The 19,436-nt window shown below is 34.0% G+C and overlaps 3 protein-coding genes across 7 annotated transcripts; 1 reads left to right on the forward strand and 2 right to left on the reverse strand.

Annotated features, from left to right (window-relative positions):
- The first annotated feature begins 225 nt into the window (after positions 1–225).
- Positions 226–4,912, forward strand: LOC11410416 (methylmalonate-semialdehyde dehydrogenase [acylating], mitochondrial). Its single transcript, XM_003608324.3, has 17 exons — positions 226–386; positions 479–645; positions 747–908; positions 1,029–1,107; positions 1,206–1,424; positions 1,643–1,722; positions 1,899–1,964; positions 2,204–2,254; positions 2,350–2,501; positions 2,874–2,964; positions 3,079–3,159; positions 3,575–3,652; positions 3,766–3,801; positions 3,909–3,952; positions 4,035–4,113; positions 4,265–4,355; positions 4,670–4,912. Exons 1-17 carry the CDS (start codon positions 362–364, stop codon positions 4,780–4,782), a joined length of 1,614 nt encoding a protein of 537 aa, XP_003608372.2. The 5' UTR covers positions 226–361; the 3' UTR covers positions 4,783–4,912.
- A 618-nt stretch (positions 4,913–5,530) lies between these two features.
- Positions 5,531–10,133, reverse strand: LOC11405697 (uncharacterized). 2 transcript variants are annotated; one of them, XM_003608334.4, is made up of 9 exons: positions 10,008–10,133; positions 9,877–9,903; positions 9,648–9,770; positions 8,656–8,896; positions 8,439–8,510; positions 8,221–8,307; positions 7,591–7,917; positions 7,373–7,459; positions 5,531–6,327 (listed from the first exon to the last, which is right to left on the reverse strand). In XM_003608334.4, exons 1-9 carry the CDS (start codon positions 10,061–10,063, stop codon positions 5,779–5,781), a joined length of 1,569 nt encoding a protein of 522 aa, XP_003608382.2. In that variant the 5' UTR covers positions 10,064–10,133; the 3' UTR covers positions 5,531–5,778. The 2 variants fall into 2 exon arrangements, with proteins under 2 accessions (XP_003608382.2, XP_024636751.1); XM_024780983.2 differs by lacking the exon at positions 7,373–7,459.
- An 851-nt stretch (positions 10,134–10,984) lies between these two features.
- LOC11413365 (uncharacterized) lies at positions 10,985–16,759 on the reverse strand. Of its 4 annotated transcripts, XM_003608330.4 has the most exons (11): positions 16,489–16,759; positions 16,364–16,390; positions 16,115–16,237; positions 14,793–15,033; positions 14,530–14,595; positions 14,360–14,446; positions 13,358–13,609; positions 12,632–12,718; positions 12,168–12,455; positions 11,989–12,078; positions 10,985–11,809 (listed from the first exon to the last, which is right to left on the reverse strand). In XM_003608330.4, the coding sequence occupies exons 1-11, from the start codon at positions 16,542–16,544 to the stop codon at positions 11,159–11,161; spliced, it is 1,968 nt and encodes a 655-aa protein (XP_003608378.2). In that variant the 5' UTR covers positions 16,545–16,759; the 3' UTR covers positions 10,985–11,158. The 4 variants fall into 4 exon arrangements, with proteins under 4 accessions (XP_003608378.2, XP_013457168.1, XP_024637143.1 ...); XM_013601714.3 differs by lacking the exon at positions 16,364–16,390; XM_024781375.2 differs by lacking the exons at positions 16,364–16,390; positions 16,489–16,759 and having other exon boundaries at positions 14,793–14,848; positions 16,115–16,212.
- Positions 16,760–19,436: the final 2,677 nt, after the last annotated feature.

A 19,436-nucleotide genomic window follows, 5' to 3' on the forward strand; every position in this document is an offset into this window, starting at 1 on the left:
AAGGATTTACATGTAGTTCTTAAAAGGAACATATTATCATTTTCCATAAACAAATTTTTTTCAAGAATTAAAGGGGCGATCAGTTAATTATTGGTTCTTAATGCACTTTATTAAAAAGAAAAAATGGAATTAAATAGTAGGTGGTTGAATTTGATACGAAAGGAGTTGGTAAAATCTCACAATTCATTCCCCCTGTCAATAATTTATTCGTCCTTAAACTATATAAATAAACTGAAATAGCTACAGTGAGAGTGTGCTGACTCAGCTTCTCGTTTCGTGTCTGGTTCCAAACTGTATCATCCTTAATTTCTTCAAAACCCATTATTTTCCTTTCCTAGCAGCACAACACAACCAAACGAGGATGTCGCAGCTTTCTATTCAACGAGGTAACTCTACAAATCAATACTTAGTACTCTTTTTCTTTATGCCCAGATACACGATCATCAATCACTACTTTCAATTTCAATTGTTTTTGCAGCAAAGAAGTTAAAGTTTTTGATGCCTCAGATCTCTGCTTTCGGAAGCTCCCATTTCTCAACATCGCCTCAACCATCTTCTTCTGATCACAATAAGAGGGTTCCCAATCTTATTGGGGGAAGGTTTCTTGACTCTAAATCATCAAATTTCATAGATGTTTTAAACCCTGTAAGTGTTTTTTCCTTACATACCGAATTTACAGTTTTTTTTTTTTTTTTTTAGAAATGCATGCAGACTTCTATTCTAATATTTGTCTGATCTAATCATAGGCGACACAAGAAGTTGTTTCACAAGTTCCATTGACTACTGATGAAGAGTTTAAAGCTGCTGTATCTGCAGCTAAGAAGGCATTTCCATCATGGCGTAACACTCCGGTTACGACGCGCCAACGTGTTATGTTGAAGCTCCAGGAGCTCATTCGCAGAGATATGGTGAGCATTTCACAACATTCCAGAAGATGCGTTACATACTCGCAATCTTTTGCACACTTAGACATCCATGCCGTCATGCTTACTGTGAAAGTTTTCATTATATTTCGCCTTTGTTTTTAGGATAAACTTGCTCTTAATATAACCACCGAACAAGGAAAGACACTGAAGGATGCACAAGGAGATGTGTTTCGTGGTTTAGGTTGGTCATTGCTATATAACATTCTGCAGTGAGATCATAGTTATGCTCATAATTTTTGGCAATGTGATTATTGAATACTTTTAATTTATATCATTTAGAGGTGGTGGAACATGCTTGTGGAATGGGAACTCTACAAATGGGGGAGTATGTTTCAAATGTTTCACATGGAGTTGACACATACAGTGTCAGAGAACCAATTGGTGTTTGTGCTGGGATTTGTCCTTTCAACTTTCCTGCAATGATTCCATTGTGGATGTTTCCCGTGGCTGTTACCTGTGGCAATACATTTGTTCTAAAACCATCAGAGAAAGACCCAGGTGATGTTGGCTTTCTATCAATAACCTTGTATTATTTTCTCAATCTGGAGCATAGTGTAACATTATAATGGAAAAAGGGCCTCTAACATCGTTTTTCATTCGGAGCAAGCTTAACGCATTTTAAACAAACTTTGCTGTAGTTGGGTGCTATATCTTTACGCTAAACCACCTAGTGGGATGAGGCTTGGTTGTAATTTGATATTTGTTGTTTGTTCCAGGTGCTTCTATGATGCTTGCAGAATTGGCACTGGAAGCTGGTTTGCCTGAGGGTGTATTAAATGTTGTTCATGGAACCCATGTATGCCATCAACTCTTTATATTAAGCTTTTTTATTCACCTGTTTCTTTTGACACTCACTAATTAAATGTGAAAGTTGTTCAAAGGGCAACAACTTATCAATTTATGATGTGTTAAGAATGAAATAATTGTGCTTTGTTTTTCTCACGGATTGATATCCTTGATTATTGGTGACAGGATGTTGTGAATGCCATTTGTGACGATGACGATATCAAAGCCATATCATTTGTTGGTTCCAATGTTGTAAGTTGTCTTATAATTGTTTGTTTTTTTCACTTCTTTGATTTCATTGATTCCTCTTTTGTGACCTTAAACGCAATCTTGTCAGAAAATTGAATGATTTTTTCCATTTGAATGTGCTTAGATAGAAAGATATATAGAAGACGGCAAATGATTAACATGCCAAAATTTTGCAAACTATTACCCCCCTTTATGTTGTATTTTTAGTATAAACTTATCTGAAGTCCTTATTTGTATTAAAGGCTGGAATGCACATATATTCAAGAGCAGCAGCTAAAGGGAAGCGTGTTCAGGTAGGTGCAGTTCATTTTTCTTCCTCTCTGTGAAATTGGTTAATATAAACATGTAATGATATGAAGTTGGCCAATTAATAAAATTTGGTGTGCAGTCTAATATGGGGGCCAAAAATCATGCAATCGTCATGCCAGACGCAAATGTTGATGCTACTGTAAATGCTTTAGTTGCTGCTGGTTTTGGAGCTGCTGGGCAAAGGTGCATGGCTCTCAGCACAGTTGTTTTCGTGGGAGGTTCACAAGCATGGTATCGTACTCCATTCTGCTTCGACTGATTTCCGTTTACCACGATTTCCGTGTTGGCTTTTTTTACTTGGAGCAATTTGAAGCTTCTGCTCTAGTTTGTTGTCCGAAATTGATCTAGATTTATTAAATGTGGAGAGTTTTTTCATTCTGCATAATCATATAGGGTGGATATTTTATCATAATTCCAATATTGGTATAATCAGTAAATTATGTCCTTCCATTTAAAAAAAACAAAAGATTGTCTAGAGAAAATACCTTGTGACGAAGGTGTATGGATTCATTTTTATTTTTTATTTTTTTTATCTTTTGGCCTTGGAAAATTGATTTTGATTATGAAAATTTAAATATTGTATCCTCCACAATATTTGTGCAGGGCAACTAAAATCATAGAGCGTGCCAAAGCTCTTAAAGTAAACGCTGGAACGGAACCTGATGCAGATCTTGGTCCAGTTATCAGCAAACAGGTTTGTTTACTCTCTCTGGTGTATCATTCAAAATTATTTCTACGGCTATTCATTGAAGCACATTGAGTATATTTTAGCTATTTATGTTATTTAAAATTCTTACCGGCTTCGCAGGCAAAGGAGCGAGTGCACAGATTAGTTCAATCCGGGGTCGAAAGTGGTGCCAGACTACTGCTTGATGGAAGAAATATAGTGGTAGCTATTATACCCTTAATTTCCCTTTTTAACCGAGTTATCGTATTTTTTTGAAGAAAAAAGACAAACATATAGTGAGATAATCAAGCATTTTATTGCGTATAATTTGATTCACCAGGTAAAGAAGCTCAACTGAAAAATAGCATATATGAATGAAAAATGCCCCAATGCATTAGATACATAGTTTAGCATAGCTTTGAGATCCTTGTTTTCATTCCTTTGATTATGTGTCTGTCAGGATAAGATAAAATAAAATCAATCATGCTAAACAGGAAAGTAAAATAGAAAATAGTCCTTGAGTAGGCCTTTGTTTTCCCATATAATGGTAGATTATTTTGATTTGTGTTATTTTTCCCCCATTTGTTCTGCCCAATTTTAAGGATTGCTTATCAGTTCATACGTGCATGACAAATAGGTCCCAGGATATGAATCTGGCAATTTTGTTGGCCCCACTATCTTATCAAATATCACTGCCGACATGGAGTGCTACAAGGTATTTTCTTACCAATTTCAAATCTCAAGGTTTCTACTAAAAGAACTCCTTCAGAATAGAGAGTTGATGTTTATGTATATTAAACTTGACTGTCTTTAACATGATACACACAGGAGGAAATTTTTGGCCCAGTTCTTCTTTTCATGGAGGTATGTCTTTTTATTTCATCCTTAGAATCTTATTTGTTTTCACCAGATGAGACAGACATTTGTGTTGGATGCTGAAATGTGTTTTTCTGTTTTGTTTTTATCTTCAGGCTGATAGCTTGGAAGATGCCATAAGCATTATCAACAAAAACAAGTATTTATCAAACACACGGCTATTGTCATCGCCTTATATTAAACAGCTATATAATTATTTCTTACTCTATCATTTCCAACAGGTATGGAAACGGCGCTTCTATATTTACTACTTCTGGTGTTGCTGCCAGGAAATTTCAGACTGAGATTGAGGCTGGGCAGGTAAATATTTACTAATTCTTGGAAGGACATTGATGAATGATAATGCTGATAAATTTCAACTAGTTTATGCATTAGGATTAGATTCTCTCTACCACAAATATAATAATGTATTGTAGTGATATTGATATACTCATTTTGGATCTTGGACCAGGTTGGCATCAATGTTCCTATTCCAGTTCCTTTGCCATTTTTCTCATTTACAGGCAACAAGGCGTCATTTGCTGGTGATCTCAATTTCTACGGTAGAGTGACTTCTCCAAAATCTGGCTTGTCTGCAATCATTTAGTATTTATTTATTTGTTTAAATACATCTGAAAGGGGGGAATTGTTAATAGTAAAATCAGCTTTAATGATCATTTTACAACCGTCGGTGAAGGGATTTGAACTTTGTTCCTTAAAGTTACAAGTCAAACTCTTACCACTACGCTGACACATCATGGACATCAATCAATCACATGTTATTGTACAATCATTTATCAATTACATTCTTTAAGAGTTCATTTTTCTTATGATATACTGTAGGCGATAGTGTTTGATTTGAATTATTGAATTGCAGGCAAAGCAGGGGTTAACTTTTATACACAGATCAAAACAATAACTCAGCAGTGGAAGGATTCAGTTGGTGGTAGCAAGATTAACATGGCAATGCCAACCTCTCAAAAATCTTGATCACCAGAAAGTCATGTGTATAATTTTTTCTATTTTGGAAACTTTGTACACTTTAATAAAATGTCATAGGCCCTTCTCGTTGTACATTTTCCATTTTTTCCCTGCTTTTAATCCCCAATTCCTTCTCCTATATTATATTTTCCAAAATGAGGGTTTATATTTTAGGAGCCGAATCCATGAATAATACATCCATCCACGTATAACTGTACTATAAATTGCTTCAGGTTTATCTCGAAAGCTAATACAGAAATAACTAAATTTCAAAAGTTAAGGGTTTAAAATACATTTAGACCATTAATAGAATATTAGGATTCTTGATATGGGTTATTAGCTTTAAAAAGCTTGTTACACTTATTAAGCATTTGAAAAGAATATAACGACTTTCCAACTGTAAAATTGAAACAACCTACAAGAGATTACATTTTCTAAACTCACTTTAAAATATTATTATAAAAAATGACTCAACTTTTTAACCTCGCTCTTTCAAATTAATTTTTTTAGGGGGATTTAAAATTAATTATGTGTCAATTGTATCAAAATTAATTTTCAAAACTTAAGAGAAACGGACAACTAATAGCAGCGACTGTCATCCTTTTGCTAGTTTTATTTATTTTATTTTTATATAAGTCCACCTCAGGTAACATATTTAAGATTGGACACCACTATTTGGTACAGAATATTTCATACTAACCCCAAGGGTGCAAAAAATATACTTGAAAAGTCTTTCCTTTCTCAGACTGAAATACCATAATCTCTTAATTTTTCATCTATAACAAATAATTGTACAGAAGCTACAGAAAAGAGCAACGACCACGGACCGGATGACCAAACTATTAGTATTAAATTTCAATAAAAAAAGGGTTTCATGCAAATGCTTTCAAAACTGTTAGTATTAAGCATTTCCATTTAAGAGTTATCTGCAGCAATGTAATGTACACCTGGTATATCAACATGAGTCAAGTAGGCTTGCTACCCCGACTCCCTTTCAATTTAACTTCAAGCAATGCCAATGTCCTTAAATTTAGCCAAATGCTTCTTCCCATTCATGTGAGAGACCACATTGGCCTCACTAAGAAGGACAACATCACAGACTCTACATATTGATTTTGAATTATGCGTCCTAACAGGCTCAGCCTGGTTCTTTTGCACCTTATCATCCATCACTACTGTTCCCTTTAATCCTTTCTTAAGAATATTATCTCCACTCTTAACATTGGAATTGAACTTATTGCTAACATCCTTCTGTTTCACCTCCTCTTTGGACTGATAGATGTTCAGCTTCTGCAGAGCAGCTTGCTTCTTTGCTTTCAAAGCAGCTTCACAACTAGCCCTGTGTTTCCTCCCATTAAGATGGGAATTCAAGGTTATCTTGCTCGATGTTGTTACCGAGCACAAAGCGCAAGGCCACTCTTCCTGCAGTTCCTTCTGCGTAGAACTCTTGAGATACTCTTCACCAGCTTTGTCACTCTTTGCTGTTCCTTTAGTTTCTACTGTGGCTGATGATGCATTTTGACTTGACGCAATTTTAGGCATGACAGGATTATCCTGCAAATGGTAAAAATAGGATCAATATATACACATAAATACAGGAAGTGTGTGTAAAAATAGTAAGTCATATATGTGATTGGATAAAATTTCAAAGAAACTCTTCACGCTGATTCATGCAAATGCTGTCAAAACTAATAGGAGAATGGTGTTTATAATGAAGAACAATTACACGTGTTAATACAAACACGCATGATTGGTCTATACCTCGGTGTTTTCTGCAAAATAGCAAATCAAGAGTTTGTTGACTCCTTAAAACATTTACACGGAGTGATTCTTGCCTTGTGTTATAATTATTTGTCATACCAAATAGCAATACTTAAACTAATAAAGCATTTTCCATTTAAGAATTGGCAATGTTTTGGTACACTTAATAATATCAGTCAAGAAGCTTGCTACCCCAATTTGCTTTTCAACTTTCAAGCAAAATGTCCCTACGCTATGGTTATCAAAACTATCAACTTTGAATTTTAGACAAGTGCTTCCATCCATTTACGTGAGATGCCATATACTCCTCACTTGGAAGCATAACATTACAGACTTTACATATTAATTTGGAATTAATCATCCTAAAGGGTTCTGAAGGGTTCTTCTGCGGAGCAGGTTGCTTCTTTGCTTTCAAAGCTGCTTCACAAGCAGCTCTGTGTTTCCTCCCATTAATATGAGAATTCAAGGTTATCTGGCTCGAAGTTGTTACCAAACATAAAGCACAAGTCCACTCTTTCGGCACTTCCTTCTGTGTAGCAGTAGAACTCGGAGGAACCTCTCCACCAGCTGGGTCACTGCCATCTATTCCTTTGGTTTCTACTATGGTTGATGATGCCTTTTGACTTACAAAAATATTAGCATACATTCTATAGCACCAACAACAATGCAACAAAATTCATGACCACATCCATACAATTTACACACACATGCGCACGCGCGCACTTGTAAGCCTAAAACTTTCACAAATGACCTTTTAGCATGCCTCAACTCAGGTCTAAAATTTTAATTTGTCCTTGGAAGATTTCTATTTTAAATGAATATATGAATTAATCCTTACTTGCTTGGTTACAGAAATTTCTTTTTTATCAATAGCCTCCAAATACTTGATGTTCTTTTTCTCTGTTTGGAATCTTTCTCCATTTTTCTGCACAAGAAGCTCCCTCATTAAGTAGTCTAAATGTCACCATGAGATGGGACATGTAGAATTGGACTCATACAAGAACTTGTAGCAAGAAATATATATTAATTTCAGAACACTTCACATCAAAACTTTACCTTGGGTATTTTTTTATTATCAGTAGCTATGGTTTTATTTGTTGTCGCTTCTGCACCCTTTTGCTTCTGCCGGGTAGGTTGCTTCTTTGATATTAAAGCTTCACTAGTATCCCTGTGTTTCCTTCCATTAAGGTGGGAAATCAAGTCTTTCTCACGCGATGTTGTTACCAAACATATAGCACAAGTCCACTCTCTCTGCACTTCCTTCTGTGTAGAACTCCGAGGAACTTCTCCACCAGCCCTTTCACTCTCTGCTGTTCCTTTGGTTTCCACTGTGACTGATGATGCATTTTGACTTGGCCTAATTTTTAGCATGACAGGAATATCCTGCAACATCCAAATATAAGCATAGAGACCAAGTACTTCATACAAGCAACCCAATATAATTGGAACAATAAACATTTTCGAACATTTTCAACATATATCTAAGGTTATTATTACTCATGCATACAAAGGGAGAAAATAATTCAATCTGAAGATCTATACTTCAAACAAGTGTGATATCATTAACTAACTGTTCTTGAAGGCCTAAACATTTCACAAATGACGTCTTAGCATGTCACAAGTCTAAAATTTTAATTGGTCCTGGGGGGATTTCTATTTTGAGTGAATATATGAATGAGGCCTTACTTGCTTGGTTGCAGGAATTTCTTTTTTCTCAATAGCTTCCAAACCTTGGATATCTTTTTGCTCTGTTTGGAGCCTTTCTCCATTTGTCTGCAGAAAGACCCTCTCTCATTAGTACTCTAAATGTCACCATGAGACTAAGACAGGTAGAATTGACTCATAGAAGAACTAGTGGCAAGAACTATATTAATTTCACAAATGACTTAGCATCAAAACTTTACCTTTAACATTTCTTTATCATCGGTAGCTGAAATTTCATTTGTCGCTTCTGCATCAGGCCTACACATTGTGTTCTACAATATGATATATTAGCTAAAATTTTCAACTGCTTTGCAGATGTAAAAACATCCACATAATACATGTCAAACTACTACAACTCTAGAAAAATTACCCTATGTTGGTTTGTACTCCAATTTTTTATACAACATAACTGTTTACCTTGCTAGCAATGAGTTTCTCTAAGGCTTCAGTTCCATTCTCTTTCATATATATCTCTGCATGCATTAAAAAGTTATCTTTCTCAAAAAACCACTTCTTCCAGGAGTTATTTAACCCCCATGTGACTATGTGCGGTTTCAGAAAGCGACTGAGTTTATTATAAACATAAGAAGCTCGTCCAAAGTCTGGTATGATGAGCCAGAAGATGATCATTAGCTTAGTGTAGGGCCAGAGCTGAAACCTGATGTCAAACATGGTAATGAGGTAGTTAAAAACTTTTGATTTGATCAAAATCAAAAGGGAGTCATTTGCAACAATTCTTTTCATTGAATAAAATAGCAAGGTTTATTTTCTTATAGAGCAAAAGACATCCTATAAGGAATTTCATGCCTTAATTTCCACTAAAAATTTGGCACATTAAATGTGCATTGATTAATATCAAGTTCAATCAGATACTCATTCTCACTGAAAAAAAAAACCAACTTGGTCGATTCTTAGAAAGATTGCCGGTGAATTTGGCGAAATAACATTATGTCACCATGGCTTTAGCAAAAACTAAACTTTAGTTTAATAAAATCGAGTTCAGATTTGCTCCATTTATCTATCTTCCTCCATTAATTATGAGAGAGATAGCCACAAGTGATAGATTAGTGTGACCAATTTTAATAAGTGGACCCCACAAATTCGCCAAACATACCACCAATACATGCATGCACTATTATACTTTGATAGAAACCAGTACCAAACATAGAAATGGAATAGAAATAACCTATTTTATTAATAATAGAATATATATTTTTTACGTTAATAATATAAATAGATTCCCAAGGAATTCTAGAGTCTTGGATCTCTCCCTCCAAGAATTCGAGAGCGTCTTTCCAACCAAAAACCAGTCCCCAGTAACTTATTCTCTAGTAACTGCCTAAAACATAATTTTCCTAATAATAATAATAGATCTATCATACTTATCGTTGTGAAAACAAAAAAATTACCATAGAAGAAGGTTCATAAAAGCATATTCAAAGAGGTAAATTAAGGAGAGAAGTATCCAATATGAGATCAAATCCTTAGTTTCTGCATAGGAGTCAGTTTCAATTGCTTGTACGGAAGCACACCTGTCAAAAACAGTAATCACATAAAAACGAAAAAAGAGCATAACAAAAATGTAAAAGGTAACAACTATTTCAATAGACCAAACAGCCTGCCAGAGCAAGAACTTACATAGGATACACCAGAGCAACAAGAGGCCTAGAAAAGAGAGGGAAATAAAAGAAGGGTACTATTGATCAGCATCCAACTAATTAATAATGTGAAAAAAATAAAGGAGGGATATACGTAATGCATTTTCATACCATGCAAAATGATAAAGGCATTTGAAAGTTAGTTTGAGAAACCATGAAGAAGCCATTTACTACCAAACTGAAGCTCTGAATGGAAAATGGAAAATGAAAAGTCAGTCTTCGTGAGTAAGTAAAATAATAAAGTAGGTAGGTTGCAAGTGGGAGGACGAAAATAAGATATACGTACCGACACGGAGCAAAATGTCATTGGTCCCTCGTTCGCATCTTAAATACTACATACTTCAAGTAGGTCCCTCTCTTGTTTTTTATGCTTCTCATCCCCAAATCCTACAACCTGAATTGAATAATAAATCCGTACTCTTGAATGGGACCATTTTGCATTTTTTTTTTAACTCTTTTGGGGGCCAATTTGCAATTTTTGATTTTTTTTTTTTTTTGGTAAATTTATAACTTTTTAATAAATATATTGCCCATTTTTAAACTTTAGAAACATATGGGAGAAAGGAATTTCAAATCCCAAGGGTGCGCTTATTTAATAATTTTAAATTTATTTTCGAAATTAGGGAATCAAATTTTCAGATAGTGATGTAAATAAATATCTATGAATACAAATACTATGATATATGTGCTCTATCCGTTATATAATTACGATATCCGTGTCTGCTTTGTATATGTGCATGTATCTATTGTTGCAAGGATCAAAATAATATGTTTCTTTATTTGTAAGGACTAAAAATAAGAACTATTTTTTACAATAGACTAAATGTAAAATGTTGTATATTATCAGGGACAAAAATCATATTTATCTATGTTTGTGTTTATTCTTGGAAATAAAAAGTTCACACCCTCTTAACATGAGAATAAAATTTGAGATGTGTAAATTTTATTTCTGAAAATAAATAATACTTAAAAATATTTTTTATAAATTTGTACTAAACAATATAAATGTCAAATTCCTAACCTCACATTTTTAAGAATGTTTGTGTTAACCTTACTAAAAAAAAAAAAAGAATGTTTGTGTACACACCTTGCCTAAAATCCTCTAAGGATGCATATAGTAGTAAGTTAGACCATTGTTACGGTTATCATCAAAATCAACAAGTGGCTTTTACATCATCATATGATCATAACCAAAATACAAAAATGATCGTAACCAAGAATGATCACAAAAAAAAAGTATAAGATCAGCATACAATAAAGATTCAACGACTGTTTGGTTCCAGAGGTGGCAACCTAGGAGGAGTTGGAATGAAATACGTGAACTCTGGTTGACGTGCCCATGATCCATCTGATCCATGATATGAAAATGGAACTCTTATTGGAGGTGGCGTTGGTCCTCCAAAAGGCGCCGGTCCTCTGAAAGGTGTTGGTCCTCTATGATATGAAAATGGAACTCTTATTGGGGATGATGTTGGTCCACCGAAAGGTGTTGGTCCACTGAGAGCTTGTGGAGAAGGTGTGGGTCCTATGAAATGGAGCTTTTGCATCCTTACTGGTCCCTTCAACCTGTTGTTAACAATACCACCTCCATTCTCAACATCAGAATTTAACTTATTGCTAAAATTCTCCTGTTTCACCTCCTCTTTGGCCTTGTAGATTTTTAGCTTCTTTGCTTTCAAAGCTGCTTCACAAGCAGCTCTGTGTTTCCTCCCATTAAGATGGGAATTCAATGTTTTTTCACATGGAACTGTTACCAAACATAAAGCACATGCCCACTCTTTCTGCACTTCCTTTTGCGCAATAGTAGAACTCTGTGGAACCTCTACACCAACTGTGTCACTCTGCTGTTCCATTGGTTTCCACTGTGGCTGACGATGCATTTGACTTGGCCAAATTTTAGGCATGAGGATATCCTGCCACCTCCAAATATTAGCATAGAGACTAAATACTTCATGCAAGCCAACCCGATATAATTGGAAGAATACACATTTTTTGAACATTTTCAACATAAAACTATGGTTGAAAAAAAGAAAAAAAAAACTTTGGGTCAATAGCCTACAAATTTTGAGTGAATATATGAATGAAGCGTTACTTGTTTGGTTGCAGGAATCTCTTTTTCCTCAATAGCCTCCAAATCTTTGATGTCTTTGTGTTCTGTTTGGAGTCTATCTCCATTTGTCCCCTTGAGATTGGGAGATGTAAAATTTACTCAAACAAGAACTTGTAATAAGAACTATATTAATTTCACAACACTTAACATCGAAACTTTACCTTTAGTATTTCTTTATTATCAGTAGTTGTGATTTCATTTATCGCTTCTGCATCCTTTTGCTTCTGCAGAGCAGCACTGTGTTTCCTTCCACTGAAGCGGGCATTCAAGATTTCCTCTGCTGTTGTCAAACATAAATCACAAGTCCGGTCTTTCTGCAAATCCATCTGCATAGAAGAACTCTGAGGAACCTCTCCACCAGCCCTGTCCCCCTCTACTGTTCCTTTGGTTTCCACTGAGGCTGATGATTCATTTTGACTTGGCCCAATTTTAGGTATGACAGGAATATCCTGCAACATCCAAATAATAGCATAGAGACTAAGTACTTCATGTAAACCTACCCGGTATAATTGGAAGAATACACATTTTTTATCACATTTTCAACACACACACACACACACAATGTACTTGAAGGCTTAAACCTTTGGGGGCTTCATATTTTGAGTGAATGTGGATGAAGCCTTACCTGCTTGGTTTCATGAATTTCTTTTTTCTCAACAGCATCGAGATCTTTGATAATTTTGTGTTCTGTTAGGATCCTTTCTCCATTTGTCTGCACAAGAAGCTCCCTCATTACGTACTCATGCTTTGTCTGTGAGTTGGATTTTAGAGGGGAGGGGAAGACCTCTTTTAAGTAAAATATTATTAAAAATGAATTAAGTTTGATTGAAGTACTCACTACGTCTCAAAATAATTGTCTCTAACATTTTTTCTCAGTCTCAAAATAATTGTCAGTTTAGAATATCAATGAAGCATTTACTGTTTTTTTCCACCATTATACCCTTATTTATTGAATTTCATCCAACTTAATTATTCTACTAACTACAATTAATACGGGTATTTTAGTAAATGATACTAATTTTACCATTGAAATCAACACAATTAATCATTTCCTGAAAAATCGTATAAAAATCTTAAACGAGTATTATTTTGAGACGGAGGGAGTACTATATAATCATGTATCACGTTCATTTAGTTTTTTTTTAAAATATCAAATATAGATCAAAATATAGACTTAGCTCTCCAAAATCCAACTCGCAGACAAAATTTAAATGCCTCGATGAGATTGGGACATGTAAAATTGACTCATACAAGAACTTGTAACAAAAACTAATTGATTTCACAACACTTAACATCAAAACTTTATCTTTAGTATTTCTTTATTTTCAGTAGCTATGATTTCATTTTTCACCTCTGCATCCTTTTGCCTCTGAAGAGCAGCTCTGTGTTTCTTTCCACTCAGGTGGGAATTCAAGATTTTCTCACTCGTTGTTGTTACCAAACATAAAGCACAAGTCCACTCTTTCTGCACTTCCTTCTGTGTAGAAGTAGAACTCTGAGGAACCTCTCCACCAGCGCTGTTTCTTTCTGCTGTTACATTGGTTTCCACTGTGGCTAATGATGCATTTTGACTTGGCCCAATTTTCGGCAAGACAGGAATATCCTGCAACATCCAAGTATTAGCATAGAGACCAAGTACTTCCTGCAAGCCAACCAATATAATCGGAGGAATACTCACACTGTTTTTGAACATTTTCAACATATATTTATGGCTATTACTCATGCATACAAGGGAGAAGATAATTCAATCTGAAGACATATACTTTAGAGTAGGGTGGTATCATTAAGTTTCTTACTCACAGGTAGAAAATAAAATATGTTCTTTTCATTTCCTACAAATAGCAAACTTTAGAATTTCTGAGCCATTTTTCGTCGCTCACATTTGTCACCCTTTGTTTCACACATTGTATCATGTTTCCTAGCTATCAAAAGTGAAGAATTAACTAAAGAAAACTGTAGTAAAATATCCACTATTAGGAACAAACAATTACAATCATTGTAGAATTAATGAAAACATAGAAAAGTACAAGAAAAAACAAAAGATGATAAAAACTAGTACACAGTTCAAAGATTGTCATATGAGTGATATACAACCACTATGACAGTCATTTAAATGGGAGATTGTGACTATATTTTAGTTATAGATGAAAATGCAGAAACGCCTCAAATAAAAGTACAGTTGGTCTAGAATCACCGAACAACAATCACAACAAAAATCGTGATCACATCCACACATTTCATATGTACTTGTAAGCCTAAATCTTTCACAAATGACCTCTTAGAATGCCTCAAGTCTAAAATTTATTTGTCTCTGGGAGATTTCTATTTGGAGCGAATATGAATGAAGTCTTACTTGCTTGAAAGCAGGAAGTACTTTTTTCTCAACAGCGTCCGAGTCTTTGATGTCTTTGTGCTCAATTTGGAGTCTTTCTGCATTTGACTGCACAAGATCAAGCTTCCTCATTAAGTACTCCATACAAGAACTATATTAATGTCACAACTGACTTAATATTAAAACTTCACCTTTAGCATTTCTTTATTATCAGTAGCTATGATTTCATTTGTCACTTCAGGCCTACACATTGTGTTCTACAATAGGAAAAAACAAGAAAAGTTAGCTAAAGATTTCAATTCTATGCAGATTATGTAGAGACATATCACATACATGCTTCCCTATATAGTTCTAGAGTATAGTATTTAGACATTTTTAGCCTATGTTGGGTTTGTTCTCCATATTATTTATACACCATACACCATAGTCCATAGGGCCACATAGCTGTAATTACCTTGCTAGCAATGAGTTTCTCTAAGGCTTCAGTTCCGTTCTCTTGCATATATCTCTCTGCATGCATTAAAAAGTCATCTTTCTCAACAAAACACTTCCTCCAGTAGTTATTTAACCTCCATGAGACTATTTGCAGTTTCATGGGGCGAATGAGGTTATTATAAACATATGAAGCTCGTCCAAAGTCTGGTATGATGAGACAGAAGATGATCATTAGCTTAATGTACGGCCAGAGGTGAAACCTGATATCAAACATAGGAATGAAAGTAGTTACACAACTCCATGAATTGGTTTAAGAAAACCAAAAGGGAGTCATTTGCCACATTTATTTTCATGGACTAAAATAGAAACAGTTTTTGAAGCAACATTCCTTTTCTTATAGAGAAAAAGACAGTCTAGAAGGAATTTCATCCCCTGATCTTGATCACAAATTTGGCACATAGAAAGTGCATTGACTAATCTTTAAGTTCAATCAGGTACTGATTCTTAATGAGAAAAAAATGAGCTTTGGTCAACTCTCAGTAGATGTTTGGAGTTTTGATTAATTGTGAGTTTGGCAGAATCATGGTATGCCAAACTTATCGTCAATTAGAGGTGGAAATAAGTTGGGCCGATCAAATAGGCCTACAACCTATCCTACGTCAAACCCAGACCAGACTACAAGCCACTAAAAAACCCTTTTAGGCCACAAATAGTAGCTCTCAAGAAATTTTTTAGATGTTTATTTAGCTTAAAAAGTCAGGCTACAAGCCACAACAAACCTTTCACGCCTACCGAGTCAGCCTACTTAAGTAAATATGAATAATATATTTTTATTTAAATCATTACTTATATTATACTTTGCATAAATTATAAATTTGCTAACCTATTTAGAAATTTAAGCATATTAGCCAACATTAATGTTTATACATATTTACACGTATTATTTAAAATAGAATAGAAATATGATATTATTTAAAGTCAAATGTTGTAAAATATCATGTTAAACATCAAAATGGAGCTTAATCTCAATGGTCTATTAGTTCCTTAGTCTATTTAGAGATATGTCAGATTACTTATTTAAAGACCTTAATATGAAATAACTCTTTAAGCACGCTAATTGATCAAACCAGACTTTCAAGAGAGCCAAACTCATACCTAAAAATAAGCCTATGACATATGGCAAACAAGACTTAGACCTTGAACTTTTTGATCACGTCAGTCTTAAGTCTAGCTCGACCGGTCTTATTCCCACCCCTACCGACAATACATACATATGCTAAACTTATTATTGTAAGGGTTAAATATGTATAGAATTTTATATTTTGAGGGAAAAGAATTTACCATAGAAGAAGGCTCATAAAAGCATACTCAAATAGGTAAATTAATGAAAGAAGTATCCAATATGAGATTATATTCTTAATTTCTGCATCAGAATCGGTCTCGATAGCTTGTATGGAAGCACACCTGTAAAAAAAAAAAAAAAATATCACAAAAGACCAAAAAAGAGCACAAGAAACCAAAATGTCAAAACAATAATCTAAAAGGTAGCAACTTTTTGCAATACACAAAACAGCAAGATCAAGAACTTACATAGGATACACCAGAGCAAGAAGAGGCCTAGGAAAGTAAAGGATATCAAGAAGAACAAACCATTATACTACTTTATGCATGAAGCTAATAATGTGAAGCAGAGAAAGGAGGAAAATTTTGCATACCATGCGAAGTGATGAAGGGATTTGAAAACGAGTTTGAGCAAGAATGAAGAAGCCATGTGAGTCAAAATCAAATTCAATTCAAGCTAGTACCGATGGCTGTTGCAAAAGTATGAGAACCGAGGCCAGATAGGAAAAATAAACGAAACGATCATGTAAAAGGAAAATCGAAAGTCGGTTGCTGGGACTAAATAAAATAATCAAGATGAAGCAACTTGAGATGGAAGTTGGGACCAACAGACATGTACCTGGGGACTATTATATGTCAAACTTAGGTCAAACCAGAATTTTCTTTTCTCTTTGTAATTGTAAGTAAGTAAAAGTAGGGATGAGTAAAAGCAGTTTTCCTCACAAGGATTTTTATTTTATCTTTTTCTATACTTTTGATATTCTGGTTGGCCAATGTCACATGACATTTGACGTTTTAATGTTACCCAAATGCTATCTGTAAAAGTTTGGATGACAAAGCGAGTCGGCCCGATCCATTTTTAATGTTTAAAATAATATGCAAATGTTAACTTGTGTCCTCAAGGGCACATATTAAGAAACTCATTATAAAAATATACATATTAAAAGTCGTGCATTCAACTTCTTAAAAGTTCAAAATATTATGTTTTCCAATGCAAAGTTGCACTTTTTAGATTCCTTAACATGTCCTTAGGACACAGGTTAACAAGACCCAAAACAATATGATATGGGACAATTTAGGGGTTGTTTGTTATGGATTAGAATAAAAGTGACTTCATTTTTGGATAAACTGAGTACCCTTTCCGCGTAACTGCGAATACTAATTCCTCGAGCATTGTGGGATTCAAATGGACGGCAAACTTTCCCCAAGAGTTTTAATGCTCAAGGCAGGATTCAAACTCAGGACCTTAGAATAAAAATGATTTTGACATTGAATAATTTAAAGATTAATTTTTTATAGATTTTATAAAATAAAAAAAAATCAGAATCTAATCACACACAAGCACATAAAAATACATATTAAAACAATTAAAATTATTCTAGCGAAAATCAGACTGTTACATTTGCTTTGACTGTGGACGTACCTTTCCAAGTGTCAATGTTTTGAATGTCCATCGAAGGATACGATGTGTTCGTTGTGGATGTACTCAATCATGTCATTTGCGGGGTGATGCTTGTCAAATAATACTTGTTTATGTGTGTAATGTTTGTTCAAGGGTGTTTTTTAGTAGAGAAGAATGTGACAATCACATAGCTGATCATTAAAAATTCTCCGAGAAGATATATATGGGAAGACGGTCTACGCATGCACGTTTTATATGTTTTTAATAATTATTTTATCATTTTTATTTATTATAGTTTTGGATTCTTTCATATTTTTAGGAGTTTTTATATTATTTATATGATTTAGTTGTTTCATCAATTAAATAATCTTAGGTTTCATTATTATTATTAAAGGTGCATGTTGGATAAATCTAATAAATTATTATTCATGAATTTTGTGTGAATTCTATTGTCTTCATGTTTCAAAATATAATTTCGGGTCTTCTTTTTTGTGTTATGTTCCATATTTTAAATTTAATTTCGTTCTTCGACAGCATAAAATTAAAAGCAGACAAAAAAATTACTACCTCCGTCTCTAATTATAAGACCTTTTTGAGAATTTTTTTTGTCCCTTTTTATAAGACCCCTTTGTTATTTCCAACTACATTAATTATTTCTTTACATACATGCCCCTATTTATCATACATTTTTTTCTTCAATTAGCAATAAATAACATGTTCAAAACATAAACCAACTCTCTCTCTTAAAGGATAAAATTGTAAAAATAATAGTAATTACAAACATATTTAATACAAATATTCACTATCTTAATTCCCGTTATTTTTTCAGAAGGGTCCTATAATTAGGGACGGAGGTAGTAGTTGTTTTCTTAAGAAAATAAGTGGCTTTATTACAACTTATGATACAACTTACGATTTACACCGTGCAAGTCAAAATATTGGAAATTTAAATCACTGAAATTAATTGTAACATTTAGAGTTACAGTAAAGAAGATTTGTCGAGCCAAAATAGAGTGGGAGATCTCCAAGTCTACTTTAATTAGCTACCAAGTTGGTGGATATTGGGAGCCAAATTTTTTTGACGTTAAAGGACACTTTAATTCAATATATTGCTAATAACTCTAATGATGTAATGAGTGTTCCCTACTTCGCTTATGTTTCTATTGAAATAAACCAAAACTGGGTTTTGTAAAATTTAAAAGCGATGGATCGGTTGCAAATAATTGAACTTTATCTTTGTGTGGAGGTGTGATTTGCAATGTTGATGGGAGATTCATAATTGTATTTGTGATGAATTTAGGTGATTGCACTATTAATATGGCTAAGCTTTTACCATTTATGAATGAGCTTAAAGTGTTAAAGGACCGTGATTTTTAAGGGACTACCATTGTCACAATTTGGTTAAACAAATTAATTATTTATTAAGACTATTATCCTTTTATACTTTAACTGAGGTGCATCCTAAAGAAAACCAAGATTACGATGGTCTTGCCAAACTTGAACTTAGTTTGTCTCTCAAAATTAGAAATTTATATGTGGCTCAGTTTTATTTCTCTTGCTTTATGTGCATATTGTAGAGTTGTATCCTTCCCCAAAGGTTTTTAGTGTTTTTTTTTTCTTTCTTCATGTTGGGTCAAGTCCCTTTTTCGACACAAAAAAAAAAGTATAAGGTGGATAGATATTTTAGGAAAACATGTTAGAAAGGCTAAGAAAGTCACAAGACTATAGCTTTCACGAACACAAATAAAATGGGGGAGACTATTAGGTGCAACTCACTTGTTTTCATTTTAACTAGATGCTAAAAAGTTAGTGTATGTGTGTTGTGTAGATCAATTGACATTATGGTGTCAAATTAAACAATACAACACCTTCCATAAGTATTTACCATATAGATCTATATTATCACATAGAGCATGTCTA

Source organism: Medicago truncatula, chromosome 4, assembly GCF_003473485.1.
Source record: "Medicago truncatula cultivar Jemalong A17 chromosome 4, MtrunA17r5.0-ANR, whole genome shotgun sequence".
Classification (NCBI taxonomy): domain Eukaryota; kingdom Viridiplantae; phylum Streptophyta; class Magnoliopsida; order Fabales; family Fabaceae; genus Medicago; species Medicago truncatula.

Coding starts and splice junctions, on each gene's coding strand:
- LOC11405697 (XM_003608334.4), bottom strand. CDS start 10,063: ATGGCTTCTTCATGGTTTCTCAAACTAACTTTCAAATGCCTTTATCAT. Junction 9,771..9,876: donor GTTGCTCTGGTGTATCCTAT/GTAAGTTCTTGC, acceptor TGTTTTTGACAG/GTGTGCTTCCGTACAAGCAA. Junction 8,897..9,647: donor TTTATGAACCTTCTTCTATG/GTAATTTTTTTG, acceptor GTTTGACATCAG/GTTTCAGCTCTGGCCCTACA.
- LOC11413365 (XM_003608330.4), bottom strand. CDS start 16,544: ATGGCTTCTTCATTCTTGCTCAAACTCGTTTTCAAATCCCTTCATCAC. Junction 14,447..14,529: donor ATAATAAAGAAATGCTAAAG/GTGAAGTTTTAA, acceptor GATCTTGTGCAG/TCAAATGCAGAAAGACTCCA. Junction 12,079..12,167: donor ATAATAAAGAAATACTAAAG/GTAAAGTTTCGA, acceptor CCCAATCTCAAG/GGGACAAATGGAGATAGACT.
- LOC11410416 (XM_003608324.3), top strand. CDS start 362: ATGTCGCAGCTTTCTATTCAACGAG. Junction 3,802..3,908: donor CAGTTCTTCTTTTCATGGAG/GTATGTCTTTTT, acceptor TTTTATCTTCAG/GCTGATAGCTTGGAAGATGC. Junction 4,356..4,669: donor TGGTGATCTCAATTTCTACG/GTAGAGTGACTT, acceptor ATTGAATTGCAG/GCAAAGCAGGGGTTAACTTT.